The 12,154-nt window shown below is 41.7% G+C and overlaps 1 protein-coding gene across 1 annotated transcript in view; it reads left to right on the top strand.

Moving 5' to 3' along the window:
- Positions 1-12,154, top strand: part of CA4 (carbonic anhydrase 4) — a 19,654-nt gene extending 7,500 nt beyond the window's left edge. Inside the window, exons 2-8 of the mRNA XM_075440136.1 lie at positions 3,769-3,822; positions 4,632-4,802; positions 7,330-7,487; positions 8,235-8,327; positions 8,591-8,654; positions 9,161-9,324; positions 10,389-12,154. Of these exons, the coding sequence (XP_075296251.1) occupies positions 3,769-3,822; positions 4,632-4,802; positions 7,330-7,487; positions 8,235-8,327; positions 8,591-8,654; positions 9,161-9,324; positions 10,389-10,577 (893 nt within the window). The 3' untranslated portion in view covers positions 10,578-12,154. The remainder of the gene's footprint in view (positions 1-3,768; positions 3,823-4,631; positions 4,803-7,329; positions 7,488-8,234; positions 8,328-8,590; positions 8,655-9,160; positions 9,325-10,388) is intronic.

Below are 12,154 nucleotides of genomic sequence, written 5' to 3'. Positions count from 1 at the left end.
TAACTCACGTGTACCAGCAAGGTATGGGAGTAAGCTACGGAACTCCCCAGGGCAGCTCAAACCGCAGCAATGGTTTCAGCACCTCAGCTACAAAAGCAAAAAAAACCCTGAACCACCAACCCCCCCCCACATTCTGGTGCATTTTTTTCTGGGCAACAAAATAAACAACAAGAAAGAAAATGGGAGGGCTGAGGTTTGCTCAAAAGAGCAGTCAGGTGAGAGGACCACAGGACGGGATCTGATACGTACCGAGTCCCTGTAAGAAAGGGGCTTCAGAGCAAGAGAGACGAAAGTCTTGGAAGCGGAAATGGTGGAAAGGTGAAGGGCATGTGGCCAAGAGATGGGACAAAGGATGGACGAAGCAAGAACAGGATTTACAGATTATGAAGGAACTATTTGAATGCTGTAAACACCAGGGAGGGAAAAGAATTGTTTAGGGTGGTTCAGTGATATTCCTAGGAGTGATGGGATGCAGATAAGCAAGTGGAAAATGTAAGTTATTAAACAGGAAGCGTTTCCTGACAGTGAAGGTTAATAGACTGCGGAAAAGTCTCCTAAGGGAAGTGGCAGGAGCCACTCAGACAATTAAAACTAGACTAGACAACATACCTTAGGGCATAATCACACCTAAGACCAGAGACAACTGACTGGATGTGACAACTATCTTTCCTTCTTGCTTCAGAAATAGAGCCATAAAGCCCAGGGGGAAAAAAGGACCATTGTAAATGCAAGTTCCCTGTACGTAGGGATGAATCACACCTGACTCGAATAAAATCCAGATGCAAATTTTCCTTCTAAGTGATGCAGGCTATGGCAGTTTGGTTCCTCCTGAGCAGTATCTACACAAAAGATCCTGTTGTTTAATGTTACCTTACTGCCAACAAAAAAAAAAATCTAATTCACAATAAACATTAATTCACTGTTTGCTTGGGCATTCTGCAATGTTTAATTAGCTCATTGTTTCAGGTGTTACAGCTTTAAGGACCTTTTTCTTATGAGTTGCTGAATTTATATCCTGTTCTACTTCACTGATACCATCCAGCTTTCTAAACCACAACTGTGATAGAAAAACACGGATTGTGTGTTACCTTGTAGATACTAGGAATTTTGCAGAAAGCTTGCAAAAATTAGATGTTAATTATTGGGTGTACATTGCGCTCGACAGAAGGGAAGAATACTCCTGCGTGCTGGAGGGAAGGCAGCAGTAGCCACCTGAGGGCTGGAATTTTTTTTTTAAACTTTTTAAACTTTTGCAGATAGGAAGGTTTTTAGTGTGCTCATGTGTCGATCTCCTAAGACGTGATTGAAACCCACAAGCTTATTTGAGAGAACCTGCCAAACACCTATCAGCCAGTAAAAAGTCAGTGGCTGTTTTGTTTGAGAAGGGTTGGACTCAAACCCAGCGACAAAAGGCTCCATAACCCACTGCCATATCGCTGCTCTGGTACAGAGGCACTGTATCGGGACCATTGGCAATACGATTTGTGACATTTACCTTCCCTCGGTGTTTCCTGTGCTCACCCTTGATTTTCCTGGTTCTGTGGTCGTGGTCTAAAAGCTCCACAACCTTGCACCCAATGAACAATGAACTTGGTGCACTTACTCCTCATTGTGAATCATATTGACCACAAAATTTGATTTGCATTAGAGTAATGCTTTGATGTCTAAGTCATGCTCACGCTCCTATTGTGCAAGGCACTCTACGAACCCAGAACAGCAGACCTTGTTCCAAGAATTTACAGTAAACAGACCAGAATACCTCAGCCGACCTTGATTTCTCACTCAACAATTTTCCTCTCTGGTCTAACTCACATCCGAAAGTTTGAGACCAAATCTTTGCACGTAACTGTCCTCTCATGCCACGTAGGTGCTACCACCTTCAAACATTTGTGTCCAGGCCATTTCTGCAGTGCAGCACTTTTCCTCCCAAAGGTTCATGCACATATAGCCTGCAAAAACAGACCACTCCCAATCCCAGTGTGCAGCGGTTGCTAAAGAATACACTGACCACCGGGCTAGAGCGGCTGCCAAAAATATGTCTGCAGTCCTTCATCCATGCACACACTAACACGTATGAAACATCATCAAGAGCTGTGAAGCTTGGCTTACCTCGTGTTTGCTAGGCTCGTATTGATTAACATATCAATTAAGGCACTTGGTGACATTCTGTGCTTGCAGCTTCTGGTTCTGCTGTTTCCCAGCGGGGACGGGACATCGCTCAGCGCTGCTGCAGGCCTGGCTGCTCTCTTGTGTGCAGAGGCCTGAGAAAACACAATAATCGATCTTAGACATGGCAAGTTCTATAGCTAAGGTTTGTGAATGTCTAGAAGTGTGTCAAAATAAAACTTTGTTGACACCATTTTTTTTATAATTACAAAATGCTAGTGGAACAGCAATGTAGAAATCACTACAGTTCTTAGGATACAAGTGTAGCAGTGTTTACTTTTCTTCTCAATACTACTAAACATTTGCTAAACTAGCAAGTGAGTCAATATTTTTTATAATTTTCAGCATGATTTTAATTTTTGTGAGAGATGAACTAAAACAGTATCATTTTTTTCAAGATTATATTAATTGCCACAAGCTCATCCGAGTCTCCCTCTGTTGTTCTAGCTAGCCATATCTTACATCAAGGTTCCATTTATAACTTATTCTAAACACTGAGTAGATGGATGGTGTTGCTGTGCTGCTGATATGAAGACCAAGGTGCTAAAAGCAGTTATGAGCCTTCCAGCAGATGCGTTATAACAGACTGCAAATTATGGTAATTAGCAAACTAATGACAGGAGTCCTCCATAATAATCCCTAAAAATTGATTAGCTATTTATTGAAATGTCTATAATTTACTAATCACAGACAAACAGAAACTATATCATTAACCATGAGTGTAAGAGGTTTCGAATTGTTATTGGCTAAAATTAAATAGCCAAAGAGAACTATTCCTATTAAAGTCCATTTGAACTTTACAGCTGTCATAAACAGCCATTGAAGCGTGCTGCAATAAACAGAATAGTCCTTACTTTCCTGACTAGATCAATACTTACTAAAGTCAAATCAGCTCTCTTCCTCTGAATTTCATATTTTTTCTGACAATGAAAAAGTAAGATTAAGACGTTCTGTTGAAAAATTTTGCAGCCTTCTGTGTGGGATCGCAGCTGAGTTAGAATGAAGATTCTTCCTGCCTTTCAGGAAAGGAGATCCTTCGTTTCTTAAAATTCCTTATTGCACCAATCTTTAAAATAATTCCTGGAACGGAGTGAGATAAGTCATCTCGCATAAGTGAATTTACAAGTATATAAAAGGACGGCAAACACAGAACTGATAAAAAGAAATTTATTTTAACACTATATATATTCAGATGTGGAACTTTTGCCTCAAGAAGTTGCTGAAGCCAAGGTTTCAAAACCAAATTATTTAGAACTGCAACCAGTCCAGAGTTCTTTTATTTCCTGCTAGCACAGTTTTTGGAGGGAATATTAACAGATGTAAACTGATTCATTAAAGACCAGAAGGAGATCTGGAGAGAGACAGAGCTGCCTACGGCAGGATTTTTGTGCTCTCTTCTGAGTTATTTGATATCAGAACCCAGATTGGTCTGGTAAAACTGGGCAGACGAAAACAAGAAGTTGTAAAAACTGAGTGCCCAGTTATCACCCTCTGAAGATCACAAGCTGCAAATCCATTTCACATCTGCTTTTTCAGGGGACAAGTTGTACAGCTTTTCATTCATCCAATTTTGGTTATCTGATCTTTTTTGTTTTTTTCCAGTTAGCAGCCACTGGTGCTATCAGTCACAGAAGTATGAAGAGCCGCACTGTCAAGGTACTGCTAAACAGTTTGTTTTTCCAGTCACATTAGTGTTTGGACTCTCCTGTTTTGCAAAGGGCCTCTTGATACAAAGAATACAAAAATTCACACAATGCAGCATTGAATGCTGCATAATCATGTTCTATGTAAATATGAGTGCTAAACAGGACACCTAAAGAAGGGTATTTTGAAGACACTGGTGTTTGTGCTAATGATGCATTTTGTTTCAACCAAGGACAATGCACAAATATAAAAATAACTCCAAATGTTCTCCAGAGCTAATCACCCCAGCAAGGTGGATTTAGACAGCTATTTAAATTCTTAAGGACAGTTACAAAAAATCCTAGTGTTCTACCTAGAGCTGCAACTTTTGCTTTACCAGCGGTGTCCACCCAGGGCACCTGCTCTCTTGCTCATCCCTGTGTCCCACCCAGCTCTCCCTGGAACTGACTGCACATGAAAGGGCTTCTCACTCCCAGCACCACCAACCCCCACACACACTTTTTTTCATTTTTCATTCTAGTTTCCAAGTTTCTGTAGTTCAGCCAACCTCAGGGGCAGTTCACTTTCTATTTTACAGCCATTTGCACGTGCGTGTTTTCTTGTTAAGCTTAACAGAACATTTTTGATGCATATTAATATTTTTAAAACTACAAAAAATTACATGCTAAGAAAGTTTCTTTATTGAATTTGAATACCCAGAGACCTTTCCTTCAAAGATGTCTCCAATTTCCCAAGTGAGATAACATTCATTATTGGGTGGTTTGGCTTTATCAAGGATTTGCAGTCTACAGAAAGAAATTCCTTCCTTCCTTCCTAAATAGATCCTCGAGAATGGTATCTAATAGACGTCACCTGCCATGGAAACAAGCAGTCACCTGTCAATATTGTCACCAAAAATGTCATTTATGACAACAGCCTTAAGCCACTGAATTTTGAAGGATATGATGTAAAAGAGTCTTCAACGTGGGACATAGAAAATAATGGACATACAGGCAAGTACTGTCAATTTATTACAGTTACTATGGGCTTTACCTGTGTCTTCACTTGGAACCACCCATTCACTTCTTCCACATCCTGGGCAAGGTGTTAGATATCACTACCGCTCCTTGAAATCAAGGAACCAAAAATAAGACAGCATCCCTGTATTTCAGAAGCAAAACTCGCAGAACACCTTCTGAACCAAGGCTTTCTGGGAACTTGGTGGGAATTATCTAGATTTTGGATGTTTTCCTTGAGCATCTCAGCAGAAATTGGGTCTGTGCATGTGCAGAAAGAGAACTTGAGATGTCTAGGGAACCTGTAAGTCAAACATCAACCTCTAGGACTAGGAGGCGGGTGAGTACAGGGCCTTAGGACAACAGTTTTGGCAGAGGTATATCATTTCTGCTGAATGCTCCTATACCCTTCATTTCTGGGTTTGTCCTTTCTGACCCTTGCTTCTGCACAAGGAAGAATTCTGCTGAAGATGAACATAATCTGGGAAAGTCATTCAACCAGGGACTCGCAGTGTGTGTGTCTTACTAGTTCTTTAAATAATGAGCTGAAATAATCTCAGATTTCAGCCTGTATCCTGCGCGTGTGGAAGAACGCTGATGTGAGCTTCTTGATCGGCTGCTTACTGATCCAGCAAACAGTGAACCAGTGGGCAGCAAATCAGTAAACATTCAATCACTGAGTAGTAATTTAGCACTGTTTCACTTCCTCCACTGAAAGCAATACTAATGACGATGCTTCAACAATATTATGCTAAACCACTTTAAAAATAAATACGGTGTCCTTTTTTTAAAAAAAAAAAAATTATCTATAGGTGTTCTTAAAATCTTTGATTGATTGTTTTAACTGCCAAATCCCTAAAGTGGAAAGTTGCAAGTGGCAAATATTTTCCTAACTTAAAATGGAAAGGTAGGAACGCAGACAGCTGGGTAGATTTTCACAGCCAGAGATTCTAGTTTAAAATGTCAGTATTTTGACAGACCGTAAAACAAAGACGTTTGACTTTTCACCAGTATATGGGTTAATGACTTTCCCATTACGGAATTATATTGTAGAATCTCCATATTACAGTCGCTGTGCATAGAAATATCTTTTACACAAGAATTAATATTGATAAGGCTTGGTCAGAACTCTCGTCTTTCCCAGCCAAGCAAAAGGATTAGGTTTTTAACCTGGGCTTTTAAAATTTCTTCCTTTTGAGGGCAACCAGTTCCTGTGCTACAATGAGTACTACACTGGAACAATTATTGCTTAAATTACAGCTGCAATCAGAAGCTCTACGTGAGATTAGACTATCATTATGTTTGATGATGTGCTGATAGTGAAGGCCAGTGTCTCAAAGGTCCTGCAATCTAAATAAACAAAGCCAACAAAGAGAAGTTACTCATCCATTTACAGATAAAAAAGCAAAGTAACTAAATGACTCACACAAGCTTACAGTTCATTTGGAAATCTGACCAGAAATGAAATCTCTGGGGCTTCAATTCAGGTCAAAACAGCTTTTCCATGGAAAGAAAAGTACTGTGCTTAATGTAGAGGTCTTAACAAGTAAATTTTAAAAATATATCCCAAGTGTCTCGAGCACAGGAGGTGATGGTGATTTATAAGTAGAAAAGTATCTCCTAAGAAAATTTTGTTTTGCTGTTACAAACAGATGAAGCATCACGTTAAACAGATATAATGAGTTCGATGCTTTGGCTTAAATTGCAACACTACTCTAAATTAAAGCAGAATATCTTTAAACCCCGCCTAAAACAAATGTTACAGTGCAGACAATAGGAGATAAAAATTGTGCTTAAAAACCACATAAACTCTGATCAAGTTTACTTCTAAGGATACTTTGACAGAGGGTGTTCTCCTGGAAAAAAATGAAGGAATATAGGGTCTTCTGAAAGGTAAAAGTGCCTGTGACTGCTGGGGTTATAATGGCAGTGAACAAACCCCTACAAATCCCCTGAGTGCAATCAAGGTCTGTTACCCTGCACCCTTCAAAATGCAGCTCCCTAGTGATACTCCAAGGGATGCATCAATGGATGCCATAAAAGCCTATAAGCCCTTTACCTCAGAACAGTCTGAAGTAGTGCTCTGTCCTTCTCCTCCGTTTGACAAGGGGAAACAAGTATCATGAAGTTTTTGGAGTTATTATTATTTATTCAACTGAAGTAGCGGGTAGCTCAGCTCTGCAGCAAGTGAGGCTCTACACAAGTCATTCGACTTCACTGAGCAGATCCTCGGTACCGATGGGAGCAGAAGCTCCGAGTGCTGTGCCGCAGAGGGATGCCCAAGTGCTGTTGTGCATTACTGGCAAGTGGGCCATGATATTTCTCCCTTGCACCTCAGATTAATCTCAGCTAGTATGTTGTGAGAGTTGTGTTTCTGCAGAGCTGAACTTCTGGAACACTTGATATGAAAAACCAAGCCAGAATAGGATAAACTTGAACCTCAAGAGCATGCATCTCTACTCTCACATACGATTAATGTATGATCTGTTGGGTTCTTTTTAAACAACTTTTTTGTTTTCCCCAGTTAAAGTAACATTAAGCACAACCCCTAAAATTGAAGGCGGAGGTCTGGGAAGAAAATACAAGGCAGTAGAATTTCATTTGCATTGGGGAGTCCAAGGTGTGCAGCAATACTTTCCCGGGTCAGAGCACAGCATAGATGGAGAAAAACAAGCCATGGAGGTAGGTGAGACTGTTTGTGGATTATGGCTTTTACTCAAGAATTCTGGCTTTCTAAGATACCGTTGCACAAAAACTATTGGTTAGTTGTCCTATGATACCTCAGCAGTGGAAATAAAGAACCGAGGAGATGTTGCTTGCTGACCAGAGTAGGCAGAAAAGCACACTGGTTTTGCACTGCAAAGGCACAGGACAGACAGCAAACCTGGAGTTAGATAGCCTGTTGGGAGGAGAAACATCTCAAAGTCTGTGCAGCCTGATTACACTCTCACACTGCTTATTCAGATTATACATTCATTTCTGGGACTGCAACCACGAATTGACCTATGCAACCAAAAAAAATATTCACTTCAAGGCAAGACAAAGTCACCAGTGCTGATACACATGGATTGATGGACAGAACACCCTCCCGCACCCCCACCCACCTTTGAGCCATGACATAAAAATCTGCCTGTTCCACTGCACAGGCTGAAAACGGGGGGCTGCAGCAGTCCACAGAGCTCTTCACCTTCTGGGGACATGAACTGACACCATTGCCGATGAGTGAAGTTTCAAGTTATAGTCCGCTCTTTGCACGGTCCCTGCCCCAGGGCAAGCGCCTCAGGCTGTCTGTCTGTCCCCAGCCTGGGAGCAACCAAGAAGCCCTGGCCTCACCGCAGCGCAGGTGGAGAGCAGCAGCCGGGCTGCATGAACAGCAATGAACTGTAGAGGAAAACGAACAAATAACTGGCCTTGACTGTTGTGTTACAGCTTCACATTGTCCACATAAGAGAAGATGTGTCAGATATAACCGAAGCGAAGACCAAAGCAGATGGTGTGGCTGTGTTAGCATTCTTTGTAAAGGTACGTAGCCAAATTTTTAATCGCCCATCTCAAATCTACCAGCAATTTGTCTGAGAGATCGATTGTGTTAATGTTACAGTCCAAGACCTAAGTCTCCCTAACTTATGCAGGCATTCAGTGCCAGCACTTAGTTCCTTCACCCTTTTCTATATTCTGCTTGCTGTTATCTTTCAGCCTTGCAGTTCTTTTCTGTTTTATTCACAATTAATATAAAGCTACCAGTTGAGAAATGCATGATCTGGAATCGAATATTTCCATTTCAGGCCGAAGAAGAAAATAAAAACTATGCAACTCTAATAAGTGCATTAGAGAATATTAAATACAAAGGTAAGACACTTGTGTTGGTTAAAACACAACATATATTTATTTCAAGCACATACACTACACCAGGTATTTCATGGTCCAATCCTGTTCTAATTACAGTAAAGATTCTTACTTGAAAGTCAAAGCCAAAAGATAAAGGTTAGTTTGGCAAGCACTCAGAGCATCGCAGGTGGGAGAAAATCGAATTCTCCATATTTGCAGTGAAGAAACCCCTCCAGAACCAGAATGAGTATTTCTGCTTCTGCAGGAGGAAGCCAAGTGAGAAGAAAAACACGCAGAGTGTGAACACGAGAGGCGTGTGTAACTCGTGCTCTGCAGGGTCCTGCAGCCGGTGGGCAGGGCTTTCCCGAGCAGAGCAGCACGGCTGCCCCAGCTGGCGTGGGAAGCGTGCGTGGGGATGAGGCTTGGCGCAGCCATGAGCAGCCACTTTTGAAGACAATGTGAACAATTATTAATTTTTTATTTTTTCCGCCCTTGTTATGAGCAATGTTTCCACATGGTTTGTCTAGGGCAAACAGCACAGATGGAGCCTTTGCCGCTGAGTTCTCTACTCCCACCTGAGGAAGACCTTGGAAGATTCTATCGGTATGAGGGCTCCCTCACCACTCCCGACTGCTACGAGGGTGTCATCTGGACAGTATTTGAGAAGCCAGTTGAACTCAGTATTTACCAGGTGAGTCGCAGAGGGATAGCCTGGAAGGTCTGCTTATGGTTATCTGCCCCTTTGGCTGCCTGCTCACTCACAGTTTAGCAAAGGCTCGTTAGCTACTCCACTGCTTTGTCCCAATGACACACACACTTCCTTGACGTTAGCCTAAGCAGAGTCCCTAGTGCCAGGTTTTTGACCTTATTAAATTATCTCAAAAAATAGCAGGAAAGGGAGAGGAAGGGGAAATGACAATGTGAAAAGAAAGCAGAAAAACCCCCCAGGTAAGCACTTGGCTCAGCACTTTGACAGCAGCACTTCCACTGCTGTCATCTGCTCACCCGCAGAGCTCACTGCTTTTCTCCTGTTGGTGTAAGCGTCAGGATACCATAACAGAATTCTTCAAAATCCAAACTTTGAGCCTATCAGCACCAGCTTTAAGTAACCCATTTTTGTCCTATAGAGAGGAACAGAGACTGAATCATGACTGCCTCTAAAATGCAGATTGTTCAGCTGGCAGAGTACACGTCTGAAAAAGTCAGATGTCCTGGAGTGGACTCAGCAATGCTGCTGGCCAGCACAGCCCGGCCAAGAGCCAGCCCCTGTATTTTAGCTCCTTACCTGCAGAGCACTCATAATGCATGCAGCCACAGAGCATTGCTCAGCCACGCACAGGTCAGCATAGCACAGTACACGAGAGGGAGCATCTGCTTGCTCTGAGCCAGCTTCTTGCTGAAGCAGGTAGAAATTTGAAGAGAGGAAAGAAATCCCAGTCTCCTCTGTCGCTGTGACATGATGGACAAGGACAGGACTGTGTGCGTCAAGAGGCCTGGTGTAGCCAGGTCTCTGAGCTGGAGAAGGCATTTGGCCCACACATAAAGGAAGTCCCCGTGATTTCCAAGGCTAGACGAAGTCAGCAGTTGGTGACCTCTGGCAGAAGCCACCATCACGTTGTTTCCTGCAAGGTTTAATGCATCCATGCAGTTCAACACAATGCCATGGAGTAAGGCACTGCACATTTACCGTATCACAATTTCCAGTGTTTCCCAGAAAAAGAATTTAACGATCTATTCTTTCTTCAATGTCTGCAGATCTCTCAGTTCTCAACAGTTCACTTTGATGAGCAGAACTCCACATACATGGCTGAAAATTTCCGGCCTGTTCAGCTTCTGAACGAACGCAAGGTGTACTGGTCCAGTGCCAGCATCCTCCTGCCCACTGCAAAGGTTTTAATGTTGGTCCTGATACTCACGTACATCCTGAGTTCTCTTTTCCAGTGAACACTTCTCACCTCATTCAAGGTTCTGGGCTTTTTGGAGGGTTTTTTGTTGTTGTTGTTTGGTTGGGTTTTTGTATCAAGCATTCTTTCTCACTACCAACTCCTGAATCATATCTGAATACAGAATTTAACCTTTTCCCCCTCCAGACACTAACCAAGGACTTTTGTTGCTGCTCTCATATAAAATGACATCCATTGCACTAAATTACAAGAATTCAAAGGAACTGAAAGATAAAGTTAAGAAGATTCCAATTTAAAAAGACACTTGAAGAAAACATTAGGATGGATTCTCTGCAAGCCTGTAGTTTTAACACAACACTGGAAGGACGCTTTGCCAGCTACACAGAGGAGCTACAGAAGGAATCTGTTCTTAAGTGCCTATGAAGGGGGTTGCTTGGAGTATGTTTACATTCAGCACTGCATATCAGGAAGACAGTAACACGTGGAGTAATTCTTATTATCCCTACATGAAGGTACAACACAGAGCAAAGGCAAAATGCTCACACACAACTGAGCAACATCGGGGTCACTCTATGTAGTGAAGGACGTGTGACAAATTTTGTCTGTAGTAACACTATTCCATTCCCCCCCCCTTCTTCCTTCAGAGTATCTGAAGTTAGTTTTTAGATGAGGATCCTGGGTTCTTTTTATCTAATCTACTGATTCTGGATTTCAAGATGCTGTTAAGCCTATCCAGCCTAGTACAGCATCCTTCTCTGAGATGCCCATGCCCAATACGATGTGCTGAAAAGAAAAAGGGAAGCTCAACTGCGCGTATCAACTGCACATCTGTGGAAATTCCCTCTCTTTGGAGGGCTGCGCCTGAAGCGTCAGACTTCGATGATTCTTTACAGTTTTCATTTGCCCAAGCAAATGGGACAGCTCAAGAAATGGCTCTTTTAAGTATCACATTTTAGAAGCTTTTAAATTTCAGTTTAAACATTCCAGCATGATGATTTCCCTATGAATCCCCCCCCCCGATTTATTTTTGTATAACAACATTCCTGTAAAATATTCACATATGGTTGAGAGTCATAGTTTTTCCAAGAAGACTGTGATTTGAACTCATTTCTTCAGGTCTTATCCATTTACTTACACAGAAGCTCAATATATTGGGAAATGGGATTTCCTTCTATTATTCTAGTTCTCTCTCTGGAGAGAGACATCACTGTTTCCTTTGGCTAATGCCATATAATATGTTACTGCTTCTTTTCGAATTTTAGATTTTGGCCACACCAAGCCAGGATTTCATATTAGCAGACCTGTATTTTTTTTCATTAGGGCAATGTTTGTAGGGATGAGTTGATGCTACAGCTATATGGCCATTTTCAGGGCAGTGAGACTAACCACAGCTCACCAAAGGAGAAAAGGCAGGGTGAAAAACTATTTTCATGTTTCACAATCAATAATATAAGCTTAAAAAAACCACATGGGAAAGCAAATTCACCTTTTTAAGTTTAGAGGAATGATTAAGACTTTAACTGTATTTTTAGCTACCTGAACAGATTTTGAGAAGCAAACACAAATGAAATATAAAAGTTGAACAGAAACCTATATTTTCATTGCCTGGAGTTTTTA

This window comes from Opisthocomus hoazin, chromosome 20 (genome assembly GCF_030867145.1).
Source record: "Opisthocomus hoazin isolate bOpiHoa1 chromosome 20, bOpiHoa1.hap1, whole genome shotgun sequence".
Classification (NCBI taxonomy): domain Eukaryota; kingdom Metazoa; phylum Chordata; class Aves; order Opisthocomiformes; family Opisthocomidae; genus Opisthocomus; species Opisthocomus hoazin.
Note: the sequence above shows the minus strand (reverse complement) of the source record. Positions and strands in the feature narration are given on the sequence as shown.